General features: G+C 34.3%; 2 protein-coding genes across 2 annotated transcripts; one reads left to right on the top strand and one right to left on the bottom strand.

Annotated features, from left to right (window-relative positions):
- Positions 1-21,031: 21,031 nt before the first annotated feature.
- Positions 21,032-23,451, bottom strand: LOC145619080 (peroxidase P7-like). The gene is made up of 3 exons (XM_081673679.1): positions 22,891-23,451; positions 22,547-22,738; positions 21,032-21,664 (listed from the first exon to the last, which is right to left on the bottom strand). The coding sequence occupies exons 1-3, from the start codon at positions 23,110-23,112 to the stop codon at positions 21,110-21,112; spliced, it is 969 nt and encodes a 322-aa protein (XP_081529805.1). The 5' UTR covers positions 23,113-23,451; the 3' UTR covers positions 21,032-21,109.
- A 674-nt stretch (positions 23,452-24,125) lies between these two features.
- On the top strand, positions 24,126-26,155 carry LOC145621144 (uncharacterized). The gene is made up of 2 exons (XM_081675874.1): positions 24,126-25,431; positions 25,722-26,155. The coding sequence occupies exons 1-2, from the start codon at positions 24,282-24,284 to the stop codon at positions 25,754-25,756; spliced, it is 1,185 nt and encodes a 394-aa protein (XP_081532000.1). The 5' UTR covers positions 24,126-24,281; the 3' UTR covers positions 25,757-26,155.
- Positions 26,156-26,460: the final 305 nt, after the last annotated feature.

Genomic DNA, 26,460 nt, shown 5'->3' with positions numbered 1-26,460 from the left:
CGATCGACTCTATACTAAGGGGCTCATTACTCCCATTGGACCTATTCAAGATCCCGCACCTGAAAAGAGATTGCCTAGTTGGAATCCAGATGCACATTGTAAGTACCATCAAGGTAGGGGTCATACTACTGAGAGCTGTTGGAAGCTAAAGGAGGCCATCCAATATTTGATCGACAATAACAAGCTTCCTATACCTCCAGTTGGCAAGAAGACCGGGTGATGATAAAGCACAAGACAAGAGGCGAGCTTCAACGACAAGATTTTGTGACCTCTTTTTTCTATTTCTTTTTTTTTTATTCCTTTCCCCAATAAAGTCTAGCATAGGCACCTTTCATTTTCCCCTAGTTTTTACTTTGTAGGACTTTCATTTACTTTTTTCCTTTTAATAAAATGAGTATTTTATTTTCTTGAATATGATCATTGCATTGCATTGTCAAAAAAAAAAAAAAAAAAAAATCAAGGTCGAACTAAGCACAAGGTATACCAATGATTTGAGGCACCTCTTGTAGCCATATCTTATCACTTTTACCTTTTACACTTCAAGTATATAATCCCTTTCTTGATAAACCACTTTGAGCCTTGTCTAACGATAGACCTTTCATTTTTCAACCCATATCTACCTAACCTTGGGATGGGATGGTGTGTAACTTATGCAAGTTCTAAATACAAAAGCTTGAGTGATCTCAAAAGAATAAAATAAAAATAAGCAAAATAAATAAAAGTGTACAAAAGGGCAAGTGTTCCAATGTCTATGATATGAAAATATCTTTGATAAGAACATGTCTCAGATTGCGTTTCTTATCGAGTGCTCGGTATCGTACCTGAGAAACATGAATGCCAAGTGAGTGATATACCGCATGATTGAGATTGCCCACACTTATAAAAATAAAAAAATGCAAAAGCAAAAGCAAAAGCAAAGAAGAAGAGCAAAAACAAAAAAAAGAAAAAGAGCTCAAAAATGAGAAAACTCAAGCATAAAAAAATACAAAGATTCAAAAGCAAGGTTGCACACCTTGGGGGCTTATCTAGGGTCTTGAGCCTTTATCCCCTTCTTTCTTTAACCTTTAGCCTAACCACGTTCAACCCTTAAAAGACCTTTTTGAGGTATACACACACTTGTGCGAGGTTCGGCTAGAGCTACGTTTGGCCTGATTCCTAACGGATACGTAGGCAACCTCATATTGAGGTGCGGCCATAATAAAAATGCATTCATTCACACACTTACACCATGATCATATCAAGGGATTTCCAATGCTCATCCCTATTTACTTCGAGCTAGACTTGGGGGCTTGATCCTTACATCATTAGCCTACCTAGCCTAAGAGTCATCATTATTTGACTCTTATCAAATAATACTTTTCCATACACTTAGCCTTTGCAGCTTAACTTTAGTGTCACTTTCACACCCATCACAGATACATGACCAAATAGACTTCCAATTAGGAACCCTTTGTTATGAATTCTTAACATAACGTTGAAGCATGCTTTGTCATATCACTCATCACTCATCACTTATAATCATCATTGTATCAAAGTATGAAGTGCTTAGCCTCCGTGCCTAAGTTACCTAAATACTTTCATAATTAAGTCAACTAAGATAGTTTAGGAGGAATTAATCCTTGCACCTTGAGGGATAGTATCAAATGCATATACTTGATTAAGCTCATTCAACATGCACCATCAAACACTTCAATTCTTTTTCGCGTCTTTCTTTTTCGGGAGAAAGTCTGTACCCTCCACAAAAATGACGAATTTTTTTTGCTTTTTTGCATTTTCGAGTCGCACATCACACACAAATCATGTACATTGAGTCATGTTGTGTCATATCACATCGAGTGGAGTCTAACACATGTGTCAAACGATTTGAGTTAAGTCATGTCAAATCAATGAGTCAAGCAACACTAAGCCTTAGGTCAACCCTAAGATAACAAACAAATACTAATAACAAGCAAAGTCCTATAGTCCAAAATATAGATGCAGGTACATTCCAGCGAGCAAGAATACTTCCGGATTTTTTCGAAAAACCACGAATATAGATGTATGAAACTTTTCCAAGATGAGAGAAGTTTGAGCAAAATTATATGGAGATGAAGAGCCTTAATTTGCAAAAGAATTGAGCAGATTTGGTTGTAAGGAAACGACCAAATTGAAAGTTCGGAGCGAAACCGAGCAATAAACAGCAGCAGCAGCGGTAAAAATGAAAAAGAAATCTGTCGCCAAACGACAAGGTTTGTCGCCTGGCGACAGAACGATATCGCGGCGACAAAAGGTTCTGGCATGCGCCAGTGCAGCGACAGAATGTGTGGCCCCATATCGGATTATGCGGACCTTTTACAGAAATTTCGGGTTCCTTGGTACGCCAGTTAGCCCCTCTAAGTAATTTGACATGATTTAGTAATCGGCTCGATTACAATCACAATGAGTGATCGACCTGACAAAAGATTGTCTCACTTAGCTTAAAGCGCCTAAGCATTGGCTCATCGCAAGCACCAAAGTAACGGTTCACAACGATTTCCTAGGATGGAAGAAGATTTGAAGATATGAGATGACGAAGCCTTCAACAGGGGGCTTTAAGATTAAAAAGAGTCTATCACTTGGATTTAAGAAGGACGGTTTGAGATGAAGCGACCTTTAATAGCTTTCACTATGATTGGGGAGGTTATTATTTGAGAAGAACGATTCAAGATGGAGTGGTCTTTGATAGCTTTCGCTAAGATTGTGAAGGTTATCACTTGATTTGAGAAGATAGCACGAGATGAGCAATCTTCGACAACGCCCGCTAAGATTGTGGAAGTTGTCACCAAGATTTGAGAAGATAGCATGAGATGGGCGATCTTCGACGACATTTACTAAGATTGTGGAAGTTGTCACCTAGATTTGAGAAGAGCGGTTCGTGATGAGACGGTCTTCGACAATGCCCGCTAAGATTGTGGAAGTTGTCACCTATATTTGAGAAGAGCGGTTCGTGATGAGGCGGTCTTCGACGACATTCGCTATGATTGGGTAGGTTGTCACCATGATTCAAGGAAAAGCTCGAGATGTAGCAGCAATGATAGACAGCGTTCCCTAGGATGTGGAGAGTTGTCACAAATTCTGAAGATGGCGAGATAAGGTCACCTTCGACGGTCCCTCAAGGTAAAGAAGAGATTGTCTATAGCGGCGATGCACTGCCGTGGCGACATACGACCACAACCTGAAGATGACGACATACAGTTATTTTCAACGATGTTCCCGAAATACTGTGGAGGATTGTCACCAAGATATTGAAGACGACGACATACGGTTATCTTCAACGATGGCGTTCACGAGGCACTGTGGAGGTTGTCACAAACAACAAATGAAGCAACAGCAAATTGGTTACCCTCAGAGACGTGTGCTCGACGGTGCAAGATACGCGTTTCTTAACTCTCTTATCTGTTTAACTAATGATTAATTTGCAGGTATCGGCGTTATAAGAATGATTTGGAATCGCAGAACGTTCTAAATTGTTCTCCGTCCCTATCGATACTTTGACTTTCGTTTTCGAAACATACTTTTCTCCAAACTCAGTCAAAGTGGGGGCTTCTGTAGACACCCATTTGTGTCTCCCCAAAACCAAACCCAGTGATGAATACCTGTCACGTCGAAATAATCGAATGAGGTGAAAGTGTGAAAAGTCAAGTGTTGCGGTTAGTTTTTATTAAAATCCTTCTTTCTGTTTTCGAAAACCCACTCTATTTTATGAAAACGTCCAATTCAGTTTATTTTGGTCCATGATAAGGGTCCAATAATGGTGTAGTTGGATGGGGCTTGAAAAGACCTTTCCAACGATATATTATAAGCCCAATTCCGATGAATAATGAGGAAGTTATGGCCAAAATACTAAACTGGGCCCAAACCGGATTTTACCTACGACCCAATGATCATGAGGAGGGTCCAAAGGTTTAATCCTATTCCTAAACTAATTAGGATTGATTAGAATCTTCTATAAGTTTCTAAAATATCTTAATTATCCTTTTTTGAAAAGATAAGATCATGGAATTTGATTTAAATATAAACTTTCCTTTTTTAAAACTTTCCTAATTCTATTCGGATTTAAACATGTTCAAAGATAGTCAGATATTATTTTCGTGCCTCATATATTTTATCCAAATTTTATATGGTTGGATATATCTTGAAATTATCTTTCCAATGATATATTATAATAATAAATCCGAGCTATAACGAAAAAGATATGAAAGATATACGAAACTCTATCCAAAACTAACACCGTCCTACTATTTCGGCCATATCTTTTTATCTAAAAAATATTTTAATCTGATTCCAATTGCATTAGAAAGTATACTTCAAGAGATTTTCAACAACATATTATATGACTTATTTGGACTTCTAGATCAAAAGATATGATAAAAACAAAATCCGCAAAAATTGTCTCTGTCGCCAAACGACAGGTTTGTCGCCTCGCGACAGACTCTGTCGCCTGGCGACAAGATAAATTTCTGGCGACAGGTCTAGTTTTCTGGCGACAGAGTGGAGTTTTATTCCTTATCAAATTTTATGATTTTTCGGACTATTTTCCTATAAATAGGGTCCTCGACCTCTGTTTTTATTCATCAACTTTCAATTTTCTCAATCAACTCTCATCAATTCTTACTATCAATTCTCTCTATTCTCTCTCTAAGCAATATAGCTTAATTTTTATTTTCTCCCTCTCTTTCTAAACCAACCTTTCAAACACAATTCCGCATTCACAAGACTTAGAATCACTTAGCCAAGTTCGAAGTTGCCTTCGCCCTAGACGTGCAAGGTTTGATAATTTCTGAGGGTTTGGTCCAAAACTAGTCAAAACTTTATTTAATTTGATTTTAATTTGATTCTTTAATTATTCTTTATTGATTTTCATTGAAGTTTACTAACTTGTGTATTTTGTTATTAGAAAGAGGTACGAGGCTTCAAAGTAAGTAGATTAGCTTACTCCCTATTTTATTAACAATGTAGAAAGCATGCTTATTATTGTTTTATGATTCCTAGTATCATGTTAGGATGTTATTTTATGCTTTCTAGAATCATGTTTAGGGTGCGTTCAATCGTTTCTAATATTGTAATATCATGTTAGCATGTTAGTACCATGTTAGGTTTAAAGCTTTGATCTTTATTGTCTAGTGACATGCTAGGATTTGTTATTAATCTTGTTAGTATCATGCCTAGGATCTTGCTATTATTATTAAGCTTTATTATGCATTATCATGTTATTATCATCATTATTGTTATTTTGTTTATTATTATGTTGCTTGATTTATATATTATTGTTATTGCTTGATCACACCTTTTATGCATGTTAAAGGGAATTTGTACTTGAAATCACGCTTAATAAGATAATTATTAATTTGGTTTAGGCTAATGTGATTTTAACTCAAGTGATCGCCAATAATAGTTTTATTTGTGCATTAATATTCAACCAACGTAGATAAACAGGGTAGGTTTAATATAATGTTTGTATGTTATTCGAAAAGCGCACATGAATACGAGCAGAACAAAGTAGAGGCCTATTTTATAGGGCGGGTCCTTTCTTTTGTAGATTGGATTCGTACCCTCATCCCCGGACCCTGTTTGGTTCAAGACCTTATGGAGTTGATGGTCCTTTTGGATTGTCTTTTGAGTTTACAAGTTCCTAAAACTTGTTGGCGACTCTTTTGCTCTCTTTTCCTTTCCTTTGGAACGCCACCGTACTTTAATGTATGATCACAGTGGGGTTCAAGTTTGGGATCATAATGCTTGAAATATTCCCTACACTACCTCATATATTTGGAAGGTAAAAGAATGGAAATGTTCCAATTTAAGAATTATATTATAGAAATTGATTTAGCATATTGCTACTTCTTAGACATATGATGTCTTGTTTAGATCACTCATTGCACAATATAGTTGAACTAAAGGAAGAAGATAGCTAAAAGAGAAATAAATCTACAAGTTTAGAAGCAAATGTTGCTACTTCACAAGTAGAATCTACAAGTCTGGAAGCAAAAGTTGCAACTTTACAAGTAGAACCAGTATTTCACCACTAATAAATTGGCTAGAATTAAATAAATGTTATTCATTCTTGCCATTATCAAAACACCATTCAATGTTAGTACTGACTAAGAATCGAAGATTCAAAAACGTGGAATAAATGTTATTCTATGCTTTATTGAGTTATAATGTGTTTTGAATTGCTAAATAGGTTTAAAATTATATATGATAGATTTAATTAAACTATATATATATATATATATATATATATATATATATATATATATATATATATATATATATATATATATATATATATATATATATATATATATATATATATATATATATATATATATATATATATATATATATATATATATATATATGTATATATATTGTCTCTAAAAATGTTAATTAATTCGAATGAAAATGAACATTGCATGCGAAAAATCTAAAGGGATGGACTTTCAATATCATTAGATTGTGAATCTATTGATATATGTAAATATCATTCTAATTTGAAATTTTGACTAAGTCACCATTTAGAGAAATGATAATGAGAACTCAAGGTCGAATACATATCGATGTAAGAAAACCAAAGGTTCAAAGGCTAGAGACGGACAATGAAACTTCATTTGTGATATGATCATTACTTGTGCTTAGTTGAAGCATAAGAGTGAAGATTTTGAAAAGTTCAAAATTTTCAGTATGAAGTTCAGTATCAACTTGACAAGATAATGATTACATTACAATATGATTGTAATTGTGAAAATTTAAGTCAAGACATGTACTTGGAAACACATTCAAAGTATTGCGATATGATCGTAATAATGAGAATTTAACCCAAGACATTGATAAACATCCAGAGTTGTGAAATCGTTTTACAACAAACTCCGAAAGAAAACCTTGTGAAGTGTTTATGAAGGGAGCTATCAACCTATATGAGATATACTTTGATAATGGATGTAACTTACCTATCTTCTTACCACTATTCAAGGGATTTACTTTTAAGATAAGCTACAAAACTAAACAAAAACTACATAGGTCAAATCAAATGTAGCAAAGGCTTCATATGTGATATGGATAAGAAGAGTTCTTATTAAGTGTTTCTACAAAACAAGGAATAAAATATGTATTAAACCGTTTAATACACGTTCGATTCCTATATACACTACTAGAAAACAGGCAAATAACGACGGAAAAAATCCGTCGGAAACACCCTGTTTTCCGTCGGAAAACCCGTTTCCGACGGAATTTTCGCCGTAACTGGTTGTCGGAATACCCTTTGTCGGAAATGGGGCCTTTTCCGACGGAATTTAGTTCATCGGAAGCGATTTCCAGGCCCGATAGAGTCCGTCGCAAGTTTTCGACGGACTGTATTTCGCCGTTAAGTTGCGACGGAAATTCCGTCGGAAAATAATTTTAAAAAAACAAAAAAAAAGCCTCCCACCACCCCCACCACCAGTCCACATCACCAGTAACCACCCCACACCACCATACCCCACTGCACACCAGCCCCTATCCCACCTTCAAACACCACCACTGACACCCACACCAGCCCCCACACCACCGACACCAACACCAGCCCATATCCCTCCTTCAAACACCCCCACCGACACCCACACAGCCCCTATTCCACCTTCAAACACCACCACCGACACCACCACACTCACACCAGCCCCTTCCCACCTTCAAACCACCACCACCACACCAATAAATCCCCCCAAAAACAGAAAAGTTAGTAAAAAAAAACCAAAAACTAACCCAAATTATCGAAAATCAACACAAAAATACGAAAATTAAGACAAAAAAATTGACAAATACCACACAAATAATTCAAAACCACTAGATCTACATATTTAACAAGAATTTTATAAAGAGAATTGAAAAGAAACGATAAATAAACAAAAAAAATTAGAGGAAGTATATAATTACACAATTATCTAATAAAATTATAAAATAAACATTAAAATTACATAAAAATTAACTAGATCTACAATCTAACCTAAGTTAAAACTAGATCTACAATTGATGTTGGGCGATGTCGGCATTGTTGCACGGTGGTACGGTTGTGGTCGCCGTTGTTGTGGTCGCCGTTGTTGTTGTGGTGGTGTTGTTGTTGGTGTCGGGGATGACGGTGATGTTGGTTGGCAGAGATGTTGGTGGTGGTGGTGATAGAAGAACAAGGGGAATAAATTGAAGAGGAGTGGAGTAGAGAAGAAGAAGAAGAAGAAGAAGAAGAAAAGAAAAGAGAGGTGGAGTAGAGAAGGGTGGCGGAACAGCAGAAAAAAGGAAAGGAGAAGGAGGAGAGAGAGAGAGAGAGGAAAGAGAAGAGAGGGAAAAAGAAAAGGGGCGAAAGAGAAAGGGGGGGGATTAGGGTTAGGAATATTTTTTTATTTTTTTATAGCTATATGTTCCGACAGATTTTTCCGTCGAAAACTTCCTACGGAATAATTTTCCGTCGGAAAAGGCTTTTTTCGACGGAAAATTCCGTAGGAAAGTCCAATTATTCCGACGGAATAATTTTCCGTCGAAAATTTCCGACGGAATGTTTTTTTCGTCGGAAATATCCGACGGAAAATAAATCTGTCGGAAATATCGATTTTTCCGACGGATTTTCAGGTCCGTCGGAACCGTTCCGTCGGTATTTGAGCTGATTCTTGTAGTGATAGAGCGCGGGGTACTACTACACAAACCACACTTAGCACAAAATGTTTGTTGCTGAAGTAGGTGCCCTTATGGAAATTGTTCCAAAAGGTCAATGGGATTAGTATAAATCTCAAAAGAGTTCGAGAAAAACAACAAACAAACGTGGTTCAAACCATGATTGGTTCACCCTATGCTAAATATGCCTCCCCAAAAAGGCAAGTGGGAGTATAAGAATCTTGAAAAGTTCGAGAGCCTTGAAAGAGTTTAAGAAAAGTGATTTCGAAAATCTTGAAGAAATTCGAGAAGTAATCGAATAAAAGCAACAATATGAGCATGATTCACCTCATGTTACAAATGACAACGCGTGGTCTCATTAAGTGTAATGGGATTAATAACCATGTGTCGAAGGTAGTACATTCCAAGTGCAAATCCTCTATTGTCGTTTCTCATTGAAAACTAAACAAAGTTGTTGTATGAGTTTCAATTGTTGCATAAAAACCCACAATGATGACAAGCATACGCAAAACTTAGCCAAAGAAATATGATTTCATATTGACTAAGAGTTCTAAAATATTTATTTTGGAACATTATGATTATGCAAGTAATAAAGATGATTTGACAAGTTATGACTCCAAGTGGTTTAAAACCATGAAATCTGAAATAGATTCTAAGTCTATAAGAAAGTGTATGACACTTGATTAATTTTCCTAATTGGGTGAAACCCATTGTAAGCAAAGCAGACAAGAAAGAAAAATTTTTTCTAACTAAAGCAAAGGCTTGTTAACGGATTCAACAAATTCATAGTATGACTATGATTACGATGAAACCTTTACATTTGTCGTTTTGCAAAGATCTGTAGACACCCATTTGTGTCTCCCCAAAACCAAACCCAATGATGAATAACTGTCACGTCAAACCATAATCGAATAAGGTGAAAGTGTGAAAAGTCTTGTGTTGCGGTTAGTTTTTATTAAAAATCTTTCTTTCTGTTTTCGAAAACCAATTCTATTTTATAAAAACGTCCATTTCAGTTTATTTTGGTCCATAATAAGGGTCCATTAATGGTGTAGTTGGATGGGTCTTTAAAATACCTTTCCAACGATATATTATAAGCCCAATTCCGATGAATAATGAGGAAGTTATGGCCAAAATACTAAACTGGGCTCAAACCGGATTTTACCTACGACCCAATGATCATGAGGAGGGTCCAAAGGTTTAATCCTATTCCTAAACTAATTAGGATTGATTAGAATCTTCTATAAGTTTCTAAAAGATCTTAATTATCCTTTTTTGAAAAGATAAGATCATGGAATTTGATTTGAATATAAACTTTTCTTTTTTAAAACTTTCCTAATTCTATTCGGATTTAAAGATGTTCAAAGACAGTCAGATATTATTTTCGTGCCTCATGTATTTTATCCAATTTTTATATGGTTGGATAGATCTTGAAATTATCTTTCCAATGATATATTATAATATTAATTCCGAGCTATAACGAAAAAGATATGAAAGATATACGAAACTCTATCCAAAACTGACACCCTTTCACTATTTCGGCCATATCTTTTTATTTACAAAAGATTTTAATCTGATTCTAATTGAATTAGAAAGTAGACTTCAAGAGCTTTCCAACGACATATTATAGGACTTATTTGGACTTCTAGATAAAAAGATATGATAAAAACAAAATCTGCAAAAAACTGTCTTGTCGCGAAAAGACAAGCCTGTCGCCTCGCGACAGGCTAAATTTCTGGCGACAGGTCTAGTTTTCTGGCGACAGAGTGGATTTTTATTCCTTATCAAATTCTATGATTTTCCGGACTATTTTCCTATAAATAGAGTCCTCGACCTCTGTTTTTATTCATCAACAATCAATTTTCATCAATTTTCATCAATTCTCATCAATTTTCATCAACTATCAACTCTCATCAATTCTCTCTATTCTCTCTCAAGAATTACTTAATTCTTATTCTCTCTCTCTTTCTAAACCAACCTTTTCACAAACACAATACCGCACTCACGAGATTTAGAATCATCTAGCCAAATTCGAAGTTGCCTTCGCCCTAGACGTGCAAGGTTTAATATTTTCTGAGGGTTTGGTCCAAATCTAGTCAAAACTTTATATAATTTGATTTTGGTTTAATTCCTTTAAATCTTTATTATTTTCATTGAAGTTACTAACTTGTGTATTTTGTTATTAGAAAGAGGTACAAGGCTTCAAAGTATGTAATCTAATTACTCTCTTTCAATGTAGAAAGCATGTTTATTAATGTTTAATTCCTAGTATCATGTTAGGATGTTATTTTATTGTTTTCTAGTATCATGTTTAGAGTGCCTTTTATTATTTCTAATATTATGTTAACATGTTAGTACCATGTTAGGTTTAAAGCTTTGATTTTTATTGCTTAGTGACATGCAAGGATTTGTTATTAGTCTTGTTAGTATCATGCCTAAGATCTTGCTATTATTATTAAGCTTTATTATGCCTTCACATGATTTAATATTGTTTATTATTATGTTGCTTGATATTATTTATTTATTTTTATTGCTTGATCACACCTTTTATGCTTGTTAAAGGGAATTTGTACTTGAAATCACGCTTAATAAGATAATTAATAATTTGGTTTAGGCTAATGTGATTTTAACTCAAGTGATCGCCAATAATAGTTTTATTTGTGCATTAATATTCAACCAACATAGATTAAACAGGTTAGGTTTAATATAATGTTTGTATGTTATTCGAAAAGCGCACATGAATACGAGCAGAACAAAGTAGAGGCCTATTTTATAGGGCGGGTCCTTTCTTTTGTAGATTGGATTCGTACCCTCATCCCCGAACCCTATTTGGTTCAAGACCTTATGGAGTTGATGTTCCTTTTGGATTGTCTTTTGGGTTTACAAATTCCTAAAACTTTTTGGCGACTCTTTTGCTCTCTTTTTCTTCCCTTTGGAACGCCACCATACTTAAGTGTATGATCACAGTGGGGTTCAAGTTTTGGGATCATAATGCTTGAAATATTCCCTACAAGATCTATTAAAGATATTTTAGTGATTTCTACCATATGAGATTTGGTTGATGGATTTCAAAACACTTTCTTGAAATTGTTCATGAAAGAAGATTTGTATATAATACAATCAAAAGTTTGAAGATACAATAATCCTAGGGATGCATAAAATATCCATAATGGATTGAAGTTAGCATCAGGGAGTTATTCATTGCTTGAAGAGTCAAGTGGTGGGTAATGCATTTTGTATGAAAATCTTGAAGAAGAAGATGAGTACATTTTGGATTCAAGATCTATAAAGATTGGTCTCGAAGAATGTTTGAGTTTTGGTTAAGAAGCTTATATTGATAATATTCTTATAAGGTTCAACATTATATTGAAAAGAGTTTTAATCCCATATGACATGGCACGTTGCTTAATGATTCAATACCTTGAGAAAGGCTGATGAAATTAAGATTTTGAGTGATGATCCTTATGCAATTTGCAAAGGACGCATCATGCATGTCATGGACTATATTTATCCATTTGATTCACGTGTTTTAAGAACAAGTGATGATAGATTTCAATCGAAATCTAATGTAACGTTGGAATATAAATTAGAAATTCCTAAATTCCTTGCGAAAGGGCGAAGGAAAATTCTTAGTGTATGGAGATGAAAATGATTATAAGATTTAGAAATTGCAAAATTCATGTTTATGAGAATGTCTCATGAACTCTACTTACTGAACCCCTTCCATGACCAAGGTATGAGATTCATACTAAGGTTTTTGGATTAAAGCAAGTTATGTAATTTTAGTTGTGTATTTTGAGAAAGCATATTACAAAAGTAAATACATTAGCTTGCAGAATTATGTTTATCAATTGAAACAAAGTTTCAATCTTATTTAATCGTGGTTTCAAGATTAAATAAAATGTCCAAAATAATTATGAATTGATGGGCTCACTAGGTTGATGACCTTTTGAATGAAACCCCACAGGTGAACTAAATTCATATATTATTTAAGTTCCTAGTTTGGAATCATTAAACTGGACATAAATGATTTCTTAAATTGGACTAGCATGTTAAGATTGATTGGATAGCGCAGTTTCATGGGCTATAGGAGCGTAGTGATGCTCGGTCAATCACATGGATATGCATGAATGATGCATGATCGAACTATAGACCTACTTTGAAGTTCAAGTATAGAGCTTCCGGATATATTAGTGGATTCCTTTGACATGAGTGGAACATTGATCTCATTCAATGGATGTTATAACTGTGGTACATTCAAACGTCTGCCCGTAACTGGAGATTATAAAGGGTGTTTCCCGGTTATTGCAGAAGTTGAGTAGGAGCTTTGGTTGCCACAAGATTGGATAGAGTCTACCTATTTAATTAGGAATGTGTCTTGGCCTCTTGAGGAGGGAAAATTTAGAAAATGCATGGCCGTGCTCAAATGGATTACATAGTAATCATTTGTTTTGTAATTCTAACTCAGATTTCAGGAAAAGATTTGTAGATTAATATGATCACGACATAAGATGCAATCATATTATCAAATCGACACACATTGACTTAAGGAATTTGAATATTGCGCACTTGTCTCAGACAAGTGGGAGATTGAAGGAATTGTGTCTTCGATAAGTGCAATTACTAGATATATCAAGGATCACTATTATGGAGATAATAAGTTCGTTCTTTTGGGGCGTCATCATCTGTTGCTAGACTATGAGAGATGATCTTTGGACTAGTCAAATAGTCCAAAGCCCTCTAGAATGGATCCTATGAGGTCACACACAAGGGTATTGGGTTAAGCAAGTTAGAGGCCCATTAATGGGCCTCATGAGCAATTAACTTATCATGAATTGGATTGGGCTAGCATAGTTAGATTGGAATTAGGTTTTGGGCTTTTGACATGGGCTCTTATTTAAAGATGAGATCTATAAATAAGATCCATGCCTAGGGTTGGATGAAAGAAGTCATAATCAACTTACAGTAGATTTTGACATCAAGGCAACCAATCCCAAAACCCTAATCCTCTCTACAACTCACGGCCCTCATCCTCCCCTCACGTCCGTACGGCCGGCCACCCCTTGGTGGCGCGTGTGGTGGTTATCGTGGTGGTTCTTGGTTAGTATGTCTCTCCTCTCCGTAGAAGGTCAATTGAAGGGTTCAATTGCAACTAACTAGCATTAGTGGAGGTCTTAATCCATGCCCGTGGACCAAGTAGAGGAATCACGCTTGAGGTTCTTTATCTCCCCTTGTTCTTGCTCGATCGCACGTGGAATCACGCTTCAAAGGTACAATTATGTGTTCTTTATGTGTTATGCAAAGATCCTTGGATTAGGTACTGTATGAATATGATTCATGTTTATTTCCGCTGCGTAATACCTATAATCCTCTACAAAAAGGACCAAGAAAGGTGTCCCTTTTGTTCAAAAGGACCAATTAAGCCAAAAGTTGCCTAAAATGACCACAAAACACACTTTGGGTTGTTGAGTGGGACCATGTCACATTTTCAGGCAAGTCAACGCCGGAGTCCGGCGTTGACCGTCACGTGCTAGTCACGTGACTCATTAATTTGGGTCAAAATTTTTTTTTTCCCTTTTTTCCCATTAATCTTCACGAATTTCCCCCAAAATTCACCTTTTCCGCCAAATTTTCTAATTCTTCTTCTTTCTCTCTTCTCGAATGACTTACCCTAGGTTAAGTGAAATCTGAAATTGTACCCTCTTTCTCCAAACAATTTCATCCAAAGTGCAATTGAGAACAAGGTGAAAGGTAAGTATTGTGAATTGGGTTCGACTTTGTCAAATTTTGGGAATGTGGTTGATGTTTTTTTTTGTTTTTGTGTTTTGTTCAAAATTCGATTTGTAACAAAATGAATCTGGGCAAAACGAAGAGAACTAAGTGCATTTGTGGGTTTCCATTGGCGCAAAGGACATCTTGGACCCATGACAACCCAGGAAGACGATTAAGAAGTTGTAAATTTTACAACTTTAAAACTGGTGCGGGGTTGTGACTTCTTCCCGCGAATGGATTGACGAAGACATGATGGAAAGATGTGACTTCTTCGAATGCTCTAATCTCACCAACAATGGCAGAGCAAACTAAATGCCATGAACAGTCATTCGAGGAGAGAGGAAGAAGAAGAATAAGAAAAATTGGGGGGAAAGGTGAATTTTGGGGGAAATTCATGAAGATTAATGGAAAAAAAAGGAAAAAATGACCCAAATTAATGAGTCACGTGCTATGGTCAACGCCGGACTCCGGCGTTGCCTTGCCTGAAAATGTGATATGGTCCCACTCAATAACCCAAAGTGTGTTTTGTGGTCCTTTTGGGCAAAATTTGGCTTAATTGGTCCTTTTGAACAAAATAGACACCTTTCTTGGTCCTTTTGAACAAATTTTCCCTTTTTTTTTTTTCAATTTCTCTCCTCTTTTTTCCTTCTCCCTCTTCCATGGTAGTTCACCATAACCACCAAATTATCAATCCTGCCGGGTTTATTTTTTAGTACTACCTCTGTTAACTTTTAGTTGCAACTTTGTAATATTTTATATCTCATAAATAATACCCAAAGTTGCAACTAAAAATTAACAGAGGTAATTATAATTATAACGACAATAATTATCTTAAATTGAATTAAAACCCAATCTTAAAATCAACTGGAAAAACTTGAAAATGGTTATTTTTTGGAATATTTGACATGATGTTGGTGGCAGAAGGTATATGTTTGGTATTAAACCTCCGAATTGAAGCTCGAATAACCATGGGGGACTAGTACGTACTAGTGGTGGCGAAGCCATAGTTATGTAGGTCCGAAGCCAAGATATGAGAAAGCAAAATCTTGGAAATAAGCTGCTGAACTTTCCGGCAAAGAACCGAAGAAGGATGGGAATAGGGTAGGGTGGGCTATTTTTTTTTTCAATTAAATTTGTAATTGTTTTTCAATTAATTCTGCTTTTTAAATTTTTTTTTAATTAGTTAAAAACCAATTAGAAGGTGACACGTGGCAAGTCACCTTCTAAAACCGGTTACTAATTTCACAAACAAGTTAAGGAATTATTTTGAGCAGATGAGAGTGAAAGGTAGGATTGTTTCCAGATTTCGAAAAGGTGGGATTGTTTTGAACAGAAATGACAAATTAAGGTGGGATTATTCTTTTCCATTTTTCCTTGGTTTAGTAGTGAGGGTAGACAAGACGCATATCCTCAGCTTGCTATTATGCCAAATTACAGTCACTATTAGCGGCAGGCTAGTACTACGCCAATTGCAAATAGTCACTATTAGCAGCTAGCCTAGCACTATGCTAGCTGCAAATAGTCCACTATTAGCAACTGACAAGTGCCCGTTGCTAATGATATTAGCAATTGTAACCCCCGCAATAGATGCCCTACATGCCAGTTGCTAAACGTCATTTTTTGTCAATTGCTAATAGCATTATTTCCGCTAGTACGTGAAATACTCCGTAGCTTAACATCCTTTAATTTTGGCTTTTAATTTTTACCTAGCTTACACACATGTCAATAAATAAATGTTAGAGTAGTATATTGTAATAAGTTATTGGATTAGTGATTGTGTCTCTTCCATAACTTCCTTCTTGTAATTTCACAATTAATGATATCATTGATATAAATCTTATTTCGTGAATTATATATGCCTATCAAAATAATACAATTAGGGGAAATGATACACATACATTGAATGTATGTGGTCCCAACATACATTACCAATTAAAAATTGACAACTCATCATTAGCTAAAAAAATGAGAGGGAAAAATGAGAGGGAAAAGTTTTTTGTTTTTGGCGCCATTTACCATAACAAGGCGGGACAAATTTCATTGGCGCCAAAAAATCTTTCTTGTTACTAAATAAATATTTTAGGTTACTAAAATATACAATTTTGTTACTGAGAAAATAGCATCCTAGTCAACGTAATTAATGAAGAGAGATGTTTATTATAAGAATCGAATAATACTTCATTTAACGATATTTTACAAACTACAAATCAAAAAATTATTATAAAAAAAACCAATGGAATTATTTTTTAAAGATCTTTATAGACATCCATATCGATATATTTTTAAAAAATTTATAAAGTTGGACAATTTTAACCTTACTATGTTTGTTAACTTTTTTAAAGAAGGGTTAGTAATTTGTCATTATTGTTACTACAAAAATTTCAAACATACCAAAAAAAATACATATCATATATTTATTACGTATAAGGAACTATATAAAATTAAATAGGTGTTAGCTACAATTATACAATGATCAAGTACGTGTTGTACGGATTAATTCATATATTATATTGGAGGGTTTTATTCATTTCTTGAAGGTTTTTAATCAAATAATTGAAAGTTAACATGAAATCACAAAAGTTAAGGTTACACACAAATTTTTATCGCTTATTGCTAAATACTCTCGTGTGTTTATAACTTATCTTTTTTATTTGCAAAGTTTTATAGTACTATTATTTTAGTAACAACGACATTTTTTTTGTAACAAACCACATGTTTTAATACCTATTGGTTAGTATAATCAATAAAGGAAGAAGCGAAGAACCCATTATTCATGCTATTTATTAAATTTATTAAAAACATACAAACATATCACATTGTACAAATTATAGTATTTAATTAAACGACATTTAAGGATTATTTTATGTACTGTTTAAAATTATTTGATTTTTCATAGTGTTGTTACTAAGAAAATGGTTTATATCTTTTTTAAAACCTATAATACATATACGACTACAAATTAAGATACTGAATAAAAGGGAAAAATCTATTTAATAATGTGGGAATATATGTCCCTATCTTTTAAGTATGATAAAACACTTATGAATAGTGTGAGGACATTTATATTCTAATAATGTTAGTTTATCTATAATTAAGCTCCTCTTGATATGATGTTAATTGCATCTAAACTTTTCCCTTGTGTGATTTAATGATTAACTCTTATTAATAGATGAGATTATATCCTCTAATATGTTCATTTACGTATTTACCATTAATTGCACTTTATAAGGATAATTTAGATTATTTATCTACCAAAAGCATACCAAATATAGTATGGGTCAAGTAATGTGACATTTTCATTTTAGAAATGTTAGTCAAGTAAATAGTAACATAGGAAGTATAAGATATGTCATATATCAATAAGGACTATATACAAATGAAGACTTTTCAGTTAAATCTTTTATATAGAATGAAATAGAAGCCACCGATTATCTTTTTAAATGAACTTATCATATTGTGATGCTAGTAAGGATTTGAAAAGAAATATTACATTTATTACATTTTTATACTCTGTAATATAGAAAGGTCCTTTGACAAGTAAACAGTTTTTAAGTATTTAAGGTGATCGTCTAACAAAATTTATAGTGTTTATTTAATTTCATTATTTTGATCATGTATGACATCTTACATTAAATAATTATTTCAATTGACAAAAACTTATCATTGCTAAATAATCCATATTGTTTACAACTAATTTCATGAATTAGCATCCCCTATTACTAGAAAAACAAGTTATATATATTACATTTTTCCTCTAACATATATACGGCTACTAATTAATGTACTAACCTATTGAACAAATTAAGAAAAATAATATTTACTTGATTACCTTTACTTTTTCACCATGGTTTCTTATTACTTTTCATTGATGGTGTCACATTATCTAATTCTCAAAAGACTTGATAGGTGGACCTTTTCCTCAAAACATGAATTTATTTTAAGCAAATACAATTATATAAGGTCGACGCCACTCTAATATTATAAATTCCTTTTTTGTAACCTTTGGAAGTTATAATTACCAAAAAAAAAAAATAATTACACAATATCGCTATAAAGGTAACAATAAAAAAAATCCCAAAGGGAAAAATTATGCGCTTTTAAGGAATTATGTAATTCGGAAACAATATGTGCTTACCAAATGTAGTTTCCTATGTTACTAAAAATTACAGAATGGCTGTGTCCTATTCAGATATGTGCTTACCAGATATAGTTCCTGTGTTACTAAAGATATTATAAACAGCATTGTTTGAATATTTTAGGGGTTTTCGCCATTGTCGACGACCTTGTCGACCTAAGACCATTTTCAACTATTATTGTTGTCAACCTTCAAATCTCCAATTTCTTTATTTATCAATATGACTTCAGTTACTTGTGTGCCTTTAACAATTATTGTATTCCAAACAAAAATCCAAATCCATTTGAAATTGATAGGAAGCGAAGACCCATTTCACTACTTCAATTGAAAATGAGTATATTTTGCAAACATACCCATTTTATAATTGGGGAGGATTAATAACTCAATTGAAACACAAAATATATAACACAATATATTCTGCAAATAATATATAAACGTTTACATTGTTAATTAGAATTTATCCTTCTTTTTTTTTTAGGAAAATCGATTAGTGCATTCATACTTCTTTGCCAATCTAACCCCAAATATATAGGACCTCTCCCTTTGCATTTCTAGCCACCGTCGCAAGACCCACCCAGCTTCCTTCATTTACAAATGCATCACAATTTACTTTATATCCTCCATAGATTTTCTCTTTATATCGCGCGTGGTCTGTCACAAGACGCTGCATTCTATCAAGAACCAAGCTGCCATCCTAGCTAACAACCCACCAACAACCCACCGCCGCCGCAAACCCCACCACCATCACTGCCAAAGAATCCAACGCATTCACCTTCTCATTTGATGACAATGTTTTTTCATCTTCTATGTTTGCCAAAGTCGTCCTTTCTCTTAAACATTGTTAACTGAGTTGCAAAAATGTTTTTTTTTTTAAAATTTTTTTTAAAAAATATTAAATTAATTACATTGAAAATAACAACTTATTAGAAATTTAAACCTTAGCCCAATTTGAAATTTCATTCAAATTTAAACTAAAAATTAAAAGTAGTGGATTTTGGGCCCCATCAAAACAACTAATAAAATGCTGCCATGTCATAATGTATGTGGGAGCCACATACATTCAAATTTAAACTAAAAATTAAAAGTAGTGGATTATTTGAATTGCTAAAAAACCATCATTGCTAAATTATCCATATTCTTTACTTGATAGAGTGACCTTTTTTCCTCTAAATGTGAATTTATATTAAAGAAATATAATTATACATGATCAACGCCACTTTAAAATTATAAATACTTTTTTTGTAACCTTTGGTAGTAATAATTACCAAAACAATAATTACACAAGATCACTATAAAGGTAACAACAACAAAAAAAAAAAAAAAAAAGGGAGAGACAAAGCTTTCAAATAATCACGTCACTCACAATCGATATGTTCTTACCAAATATACTTTCCTATGTTACTAAAAATCATAGTATGAATTGTTATAATGTTTTCAGATTTTTTTCGTACCAAATATAGTTTCCTGAGTTACTAAAAAAATATCTAATAAAATTGTTCGAATATTTTGGGGGGTTTTCCGCCATCGTCGTCGACGACCTAAGCCCTGTTTCAACCATTGCTGTTGTCGGACTTCAAATCTCTTAATTATCTAATATTCAATATGCAATCGGTTACTTATGTGCCTTTAACAATTATAGTATTCCAACAAAAAATCCAAATCCATTTGAAATCGATAGGAAGAGAAGACTTATTTCACTAATCAATTGAAAATGGGTATATTTTGCAAACATACCCATTTATGAATTGGATATGATTAATGGAGGAAGAACGAGTCAATTACACAATAACTCTGCAAATAATAATATACATTTACATAATTAACTAGAATCAATCCAGTTCGTAAACCCCCCAATCGAAAATTCCGAAACCTAATTAACTCAAAATTTCTCAATATTCTCATGTAAACAACAATGATTTTGTTCAATTAAACCGAATAATATTTGCGGATGATGTAAATTTAAGCGTCTGCAAGTATAATGAAGCAGCTTCAAGGTTTTTTTTGTTCATCTTCCTTCGTCGCCCATTTCGTTCCTTCTCTCTGCGATGTTCATCAATGTTGCAGAAATATTTTTTTTATTTTTTTTGTAAAAAAAATAATAAACTAATTGCATTGGAAATGACAATTAATTTGAAATTTCAAACCTTTGAATTTTCATTCAAATTTGAATGAAATTTGAAAATAAGTGGATCTTGGGCCCCAAACAAAGAACCTATGACATGCTGCCATGTCACAATGTATGTGGCTCCCACATACAATGAATGTATGTGTAGCTTTTTCCATACAATTAGAGGAAAACATAGGGATCGGAGTTCATACATACATTGCTTATTTGTGAAACTAACTACACTTTTCCCCTGAAATTATGTGCTCACCCTACTTTATGATTAACCTGAAATCAAGGGTGTAAAATCAATTCTTATAAAAAAATAACAAACAAAAAAATATGCATGTTTAGTTTAACATACATTTGTTCTTCAATGAGCGAGCCTATCATATACATACATACAATGATACAAATCAACTCGATATGATAATGAATTATTATCAATTAACAAACCTACAATGCCTTCTAATCTCACCATTAAATCCAGTAAGTGGACTAATATTCCCCATTTTAATCATTGCAGCAGTAAAATCCTGAGCCAAAGCATAGTTACTCTTAGCATAAAGCCTAACCCAAGCGTCTTGTGATCCACCATTGAACAACTCTTGGTCCGAATGTAGTAGCCCTTGCCTAGCCATGAGGTTCCGAAAATAGCTATTGTCGAAATGGTTCGGGGAGTTCATGTCAAGAGGGGCTAAGTTATCATCCCCTCCTACGGACGGGCAAGTGCTCATCCTGGCAGTGACGAATCCAGCATTAATATTGTTGGCCTCATTGTAGATATGGGACCGGTACGATGAGCACCGTGCCATGCCGATGGTGTGGGCCCCGCTTAGGGCGGTCATGTCGCGGGCAGTTAAGTTCTTGGAGGCAAAGATGGAGATAAGGGTTGCAAGGTTGGCTGTTGGTGGTGGAAGGTTGGCATTTGCTGCGCTAAAGCTTGCAAATCTTGCGTCTCTCCTTCCTAGTGGTACCGTCCATCTAGGGCCACCCAACTATATTTACAATTTCAAAAATAATTATATTCAAGTCCATATAAAAATATAAATTATGTTTTTTTATTCAATCAAATAAAAATAAAAATGAATATTGAGTAATGATATGCTCAATAAATTGCATCTAATCATTAATATACTTCGTAAATTGACATTAATTTTAGAATGTATGATACTTGTAAAATTTACGTAAATCAGTATAACGAATGTTATAGTAGTATATCATATACTAATGCATATAAATATATTTTCCACTTTTATCTCTTTGTATGTAAGGACACTACATACATACAACAATTGTCATTTTCTTTAATGAGAGTACTCTAACCTAATACTAATTCTACTACCTAATTCTATTGCCTTATATAGAAATAATTTTTTTTTGTAAAACCTCAACTTTTGTCAGTCTTTATAAAGTAATCTTGATTTTTTTAAAAACTTATTAAAATACCAAAATTGTCCAAAATGTGATATTAATAGTAGACTATACCTTATTAAAAATTCAAAAAACATTTACATATTATAAACAAAACCACTTATCTTATGAAATCCTACAAAAATAAATTATGGATCGGAGTGTCCTAAAATAGGAGGATTTAATAAATTTGGATGTTCATAGCCAATTAACATAATTCTCATTTTTTTAATTTTTTTTTTTTTAAAAATTTTTTGTAATAAAACCACTTGAATGATGTGATGGGAAAACAAAAAGAATGAATCAAACCAATCAATTAGTCATATCAACACATCTTATCAACAAATTTTGTATCGACACATCTTATCATCAAATTATTATTATGAACAGTTGAGACAATATGACAACTAAATCCGAATGTTAACAGTGATTGACAAATCGAGTCAAGTAGCAATCAAATTACTTACCAAAACAACTCCATCTCGTGCTGCAAGAGCAAGAATGTCAGAACAAGACACTGTATTCTTACATTTAGCTTCCACATTCTTTTTGATTATATCAATCAATTTAAAACCCTTCAATGAATTTTGATTTGCATAGGCATTCTTCTCTCCTTTAAAGGCTGGCGTGTCTTCTAGTAAAACCGACCCGTCACAACCCTGAAATATATAACCAACAACCAATATTATTGTAAAATTGTATAAATACATAAATGGTTAATGATAAAAATGTGTGACCAATATCAAAATTTGTTACTCGTATTGAATATCATCATATATACAATACATGTATCGAAGGGTATAATACTCACATTTACGAAGCAATCATGGAAGAACAAACGAAGAATAGAGGCACCAATACGCGGTTCCCTAGCAACCGCTTGAGCCATTGTAGTACGTACAACGTTGTGAAGCTTGGGGCAACTTCTTGCGTAGAAATTCGGCGTAAGTTGAGCATTGATAATGTTGGCACAAATAAGTAGCCATAGAAAAGATATTCTAGCTATGAAGTACATTGATGATGAACCCATCATATATTAATAAAGCTAGATTAATTACTAGTTTTATTAAATTTGGAAAGGTTATTAATTACACTCTTCAACTTACTAGAAACATTGAAGTAGTTTCTATATTATAAATGTAGAGAAAATAGCTTTATATGGCAACTCTATATATAACAAGTACAGCTGGAGAAAAAACTTTATTTCATGATCATATATAGATGGCAGCTTAAAGCTAGCTAATCTCAAACTTTATAATTTCCGTGATTCTTTTCTACAAGTATTATTTTATACTATATACATATACAACATTTTTTTTATTACACATTCGGGTGTACTGTATGTCCCCAGTCCCCTAGTCATGTATCATTGCATTGGGATCGATGTGCTAAATTGAACGAATGTATACTGTATCATTAAATGTACCTTCACATTGCTATATATACGCTCATCCATATTATATTACGGGTTCAATTATTTATTTATTTATATATTTATTTATGTATTTATTATTATTATTATTATTTTTTGAGTTGAAGATAATAGGTGATGGTAACAAAAGGGACTTCAACCCAATCATACTTTTAGGGAATTTTGAAGGGAACGGTGTATATTTCATGACAAATAAAATGCCAAAAAACAAAATATGAAAAAAAACGAATGGAATTTAATTAGAGAAAGCGAAAGAAATTGTGTATTTAGTAGAGTATAGTAGTAAAAGACAGAATGCAAAGACGCGTATGTTTCCTGTAAACAATTGTTAGCCCTTTTTGTCTGTTTAATGGATTGTCGGCAATTTATGGTTTTATTACATATTGTTTTTTGCTAAAATTAATTCACGTGAAAGCTGTTATTGGAAGGCCCTATTATATCTTGTCAATTTTTCATTGTTTTTCTCTTATTAAATTAATTTGTTATTTTTTTGTGTGAAGGGGAGTAATTTGTTTGTTAGGAAAATATCTGTTAGACCTTATATTGTATTTAGCTATTGGGCCGATGTTAAGCCCTATTCTCTTCTCCTAGGTTGTATATATATACCTTGTGAATATCGTAATACATACAGAAAACATTTACTCTAAACTTCTTCTCTAAAGTTTGACATGGTATCGGAGCCAAAATCAATCTAAACCCTAAAACTCTAAATTTTTTTTTCACTAATCTCTAAAACTCTAAACTCTAATCTACTCTATTGACAATCGACAATGGGGGACGACAACAAGATCGATCCTGCTTCTCCCTTTTATCTTGGATCGGGTGATCAACCCGGAAACTTAATTTCTCACGTAATCTTGAAGGGTGAGAACTACCTACCATGGTCCAGGGCTATGTCTTTGTCCTTGAAATCTCGGCGTAAATTCGGGTTTGTTGATGGTACTATCTCCAAACCCACAGAGAAAAAGAAAATGCTCGATTGGGATACGGTTAATTCAATGTTGGTGTCTTGGATTTTGAGGGCTATGGAGCCGAAAGTTGCTGCATCTATTCCATATTTTGAAGACGCCAGACGACTGTGGGAGTACCTAGACAAACGCTACTGTGAAGCAAGTGGACCTCGCTTGCAACAATTGAGGGCAGCAATTACAAATTGCAAGCAATTGCCCACTATGACTGTCGAGGAATATTACACCCAATTAATGGGTTATTTTGATGATCTTTTACGCCTTAAACCCCCACATGGCTGCAAGTGTGGCTCTTGTTCTTGTGATGTTGCTGCTGCATACGAGAGGGACAGGGAGGAGGAAATATTGCATCAATTTCTGGTCGGGATTGATGATAGCAAGTATGCTATGGTTCGCACAAACCTTCTCTCGCAGCAGCCCCCTGCTACTATTGAGCGTGCCTATCAAGCACTTCTTCAAGAGGAGCGCTCAAGGAGTATTGCCCAATCTCATACCTCTATGACACGTGAAGATGCTCATGTGTTTGCTCTGCCCTCGGATCGTCGACAAATTCAATCGACCAATTTCAATAGAGTGGACAAATCGACGCTTTATTGTACTCATTGCAAGCGGCCTGGTCATGACAACGTGGGTTGCTTTGTGCTCCATGGCTACCCTGACTGGTGGCTGGAGAAATATGGTAGGAAGGGCCGTGCTCCATCCTCTGCTGCTGCTACTTCCTCGGGACAGCAGGGTGCTCTGCTGCCTGCCCCTAAAGGTCCTGCCTCGACCACTGCTGCCACTGCTGCTTCAACCTCGAGCAAACCCCCGGTGCGTGCTAATGCCGTGGGTTGCTCTGGTGACTCCTCTCCCCTACTTTCGAATGATACTATTTCTGCTCTCTCCGAATTTAAACCCGAGCATGTTCGCCTCCTTTTGAATATGGTTAATAATCAACAGGAGAAAATGATCGGTGAGTATTTTTCTCCATATTGGATTGTCGACACTGGTGCGTCTCACCATGTTACGGGGGATGAACACTCTTTGATGAATGTGACTGATATTTCTCCGTGTCCTGTTGGGTTACCTGATGGTGCACATGCTATGGCTACGAAGATGGGACGAGTGCCATTAACAGATTGCATTATTCTTGAAAATGTTCTTTTTGTTCCGAAATTAAATTGCAATTTAATTTCGGTCTCTAAAATGATTGATGATTCACATTGTTTTGTGCGTTTCACTGATTCTTTGTGTGCTATACAGGACCAACATTCGGGGAGCCTGATTGGAGGCGGTGAACGGATAGATGGACTCTACTATTTCCGGCGTCTTCCCAAAGTATGTGCGGTGACGGATCGAGAGGTGTCTACATTTGAGCTCTGGCATCGTCGTTTGGGACATCCGTCGGATAGAATTGTCAAGTTAGTTCCTGCAGTTAGTGCTAGTTCTAGTAGCAAAATTTTGAATAAAGCATGTGATATTTGTCCACAAGCTAAACAAACTCGAGATAGCTTTCCTGATAGTGATAGTAGAGCTAGTCGTATTTTTGAATTAATACATTGTGATTTGTGGGGGCCATATAAGACACCTTCTAGTTGTGGTGCTCACTATTTTTTGACTATTGTTGACGATTTTTCAAGAGGCGTATGGGTTTATTTGTTGAATGATAAAACTGAGGTTTATTCTTCATTTTGCTCTTTCTTTGCTATGATTAAATGCCAATTTGAAGTGACTGTGAAATGTGTGCGGAGTGATAATGGTACGGAATTTAAACACCTAATTCCGTATTTTGATGAACGTGGCATTATTTTTCAAAGCTCTTGTGTTGGTACACCACAACAAAATGGTAGGGTGGAACGTAAGCATCAGCATATTTTAAATGTCAGTCGTGCACTAATGTTTCAAGGCAATTTGCCGGTTAGTTTTTGGGGTGAGTGTGTCCTTGGGGCGGTTTATTTAATTAATCGTACTCCTTCTCGTGTCTTGGCTAATAAGACTCCTT

Source organism: Chenopodium album, chromosome 27 (assembly GCF_948465745.1).
Source record: "Chenopodium album chromosome 27, dcCheAlbu1.1, whole genome shotgun sequence".
In the NCBI taxonomy this organism is placed as follows: domain Eukaryota; kingdom Viridiplantae; phylum Streptophyta; class Magnoliopsida; order Caryophyllales; family Amaranthaceae; genus Chenopodium; species Chenopodium album.
The sequence above is the reverse complement of the archived record's forward strand: the minus strand, read 5'-3'. Positions and strand labels throughout refer to the sequence as shown.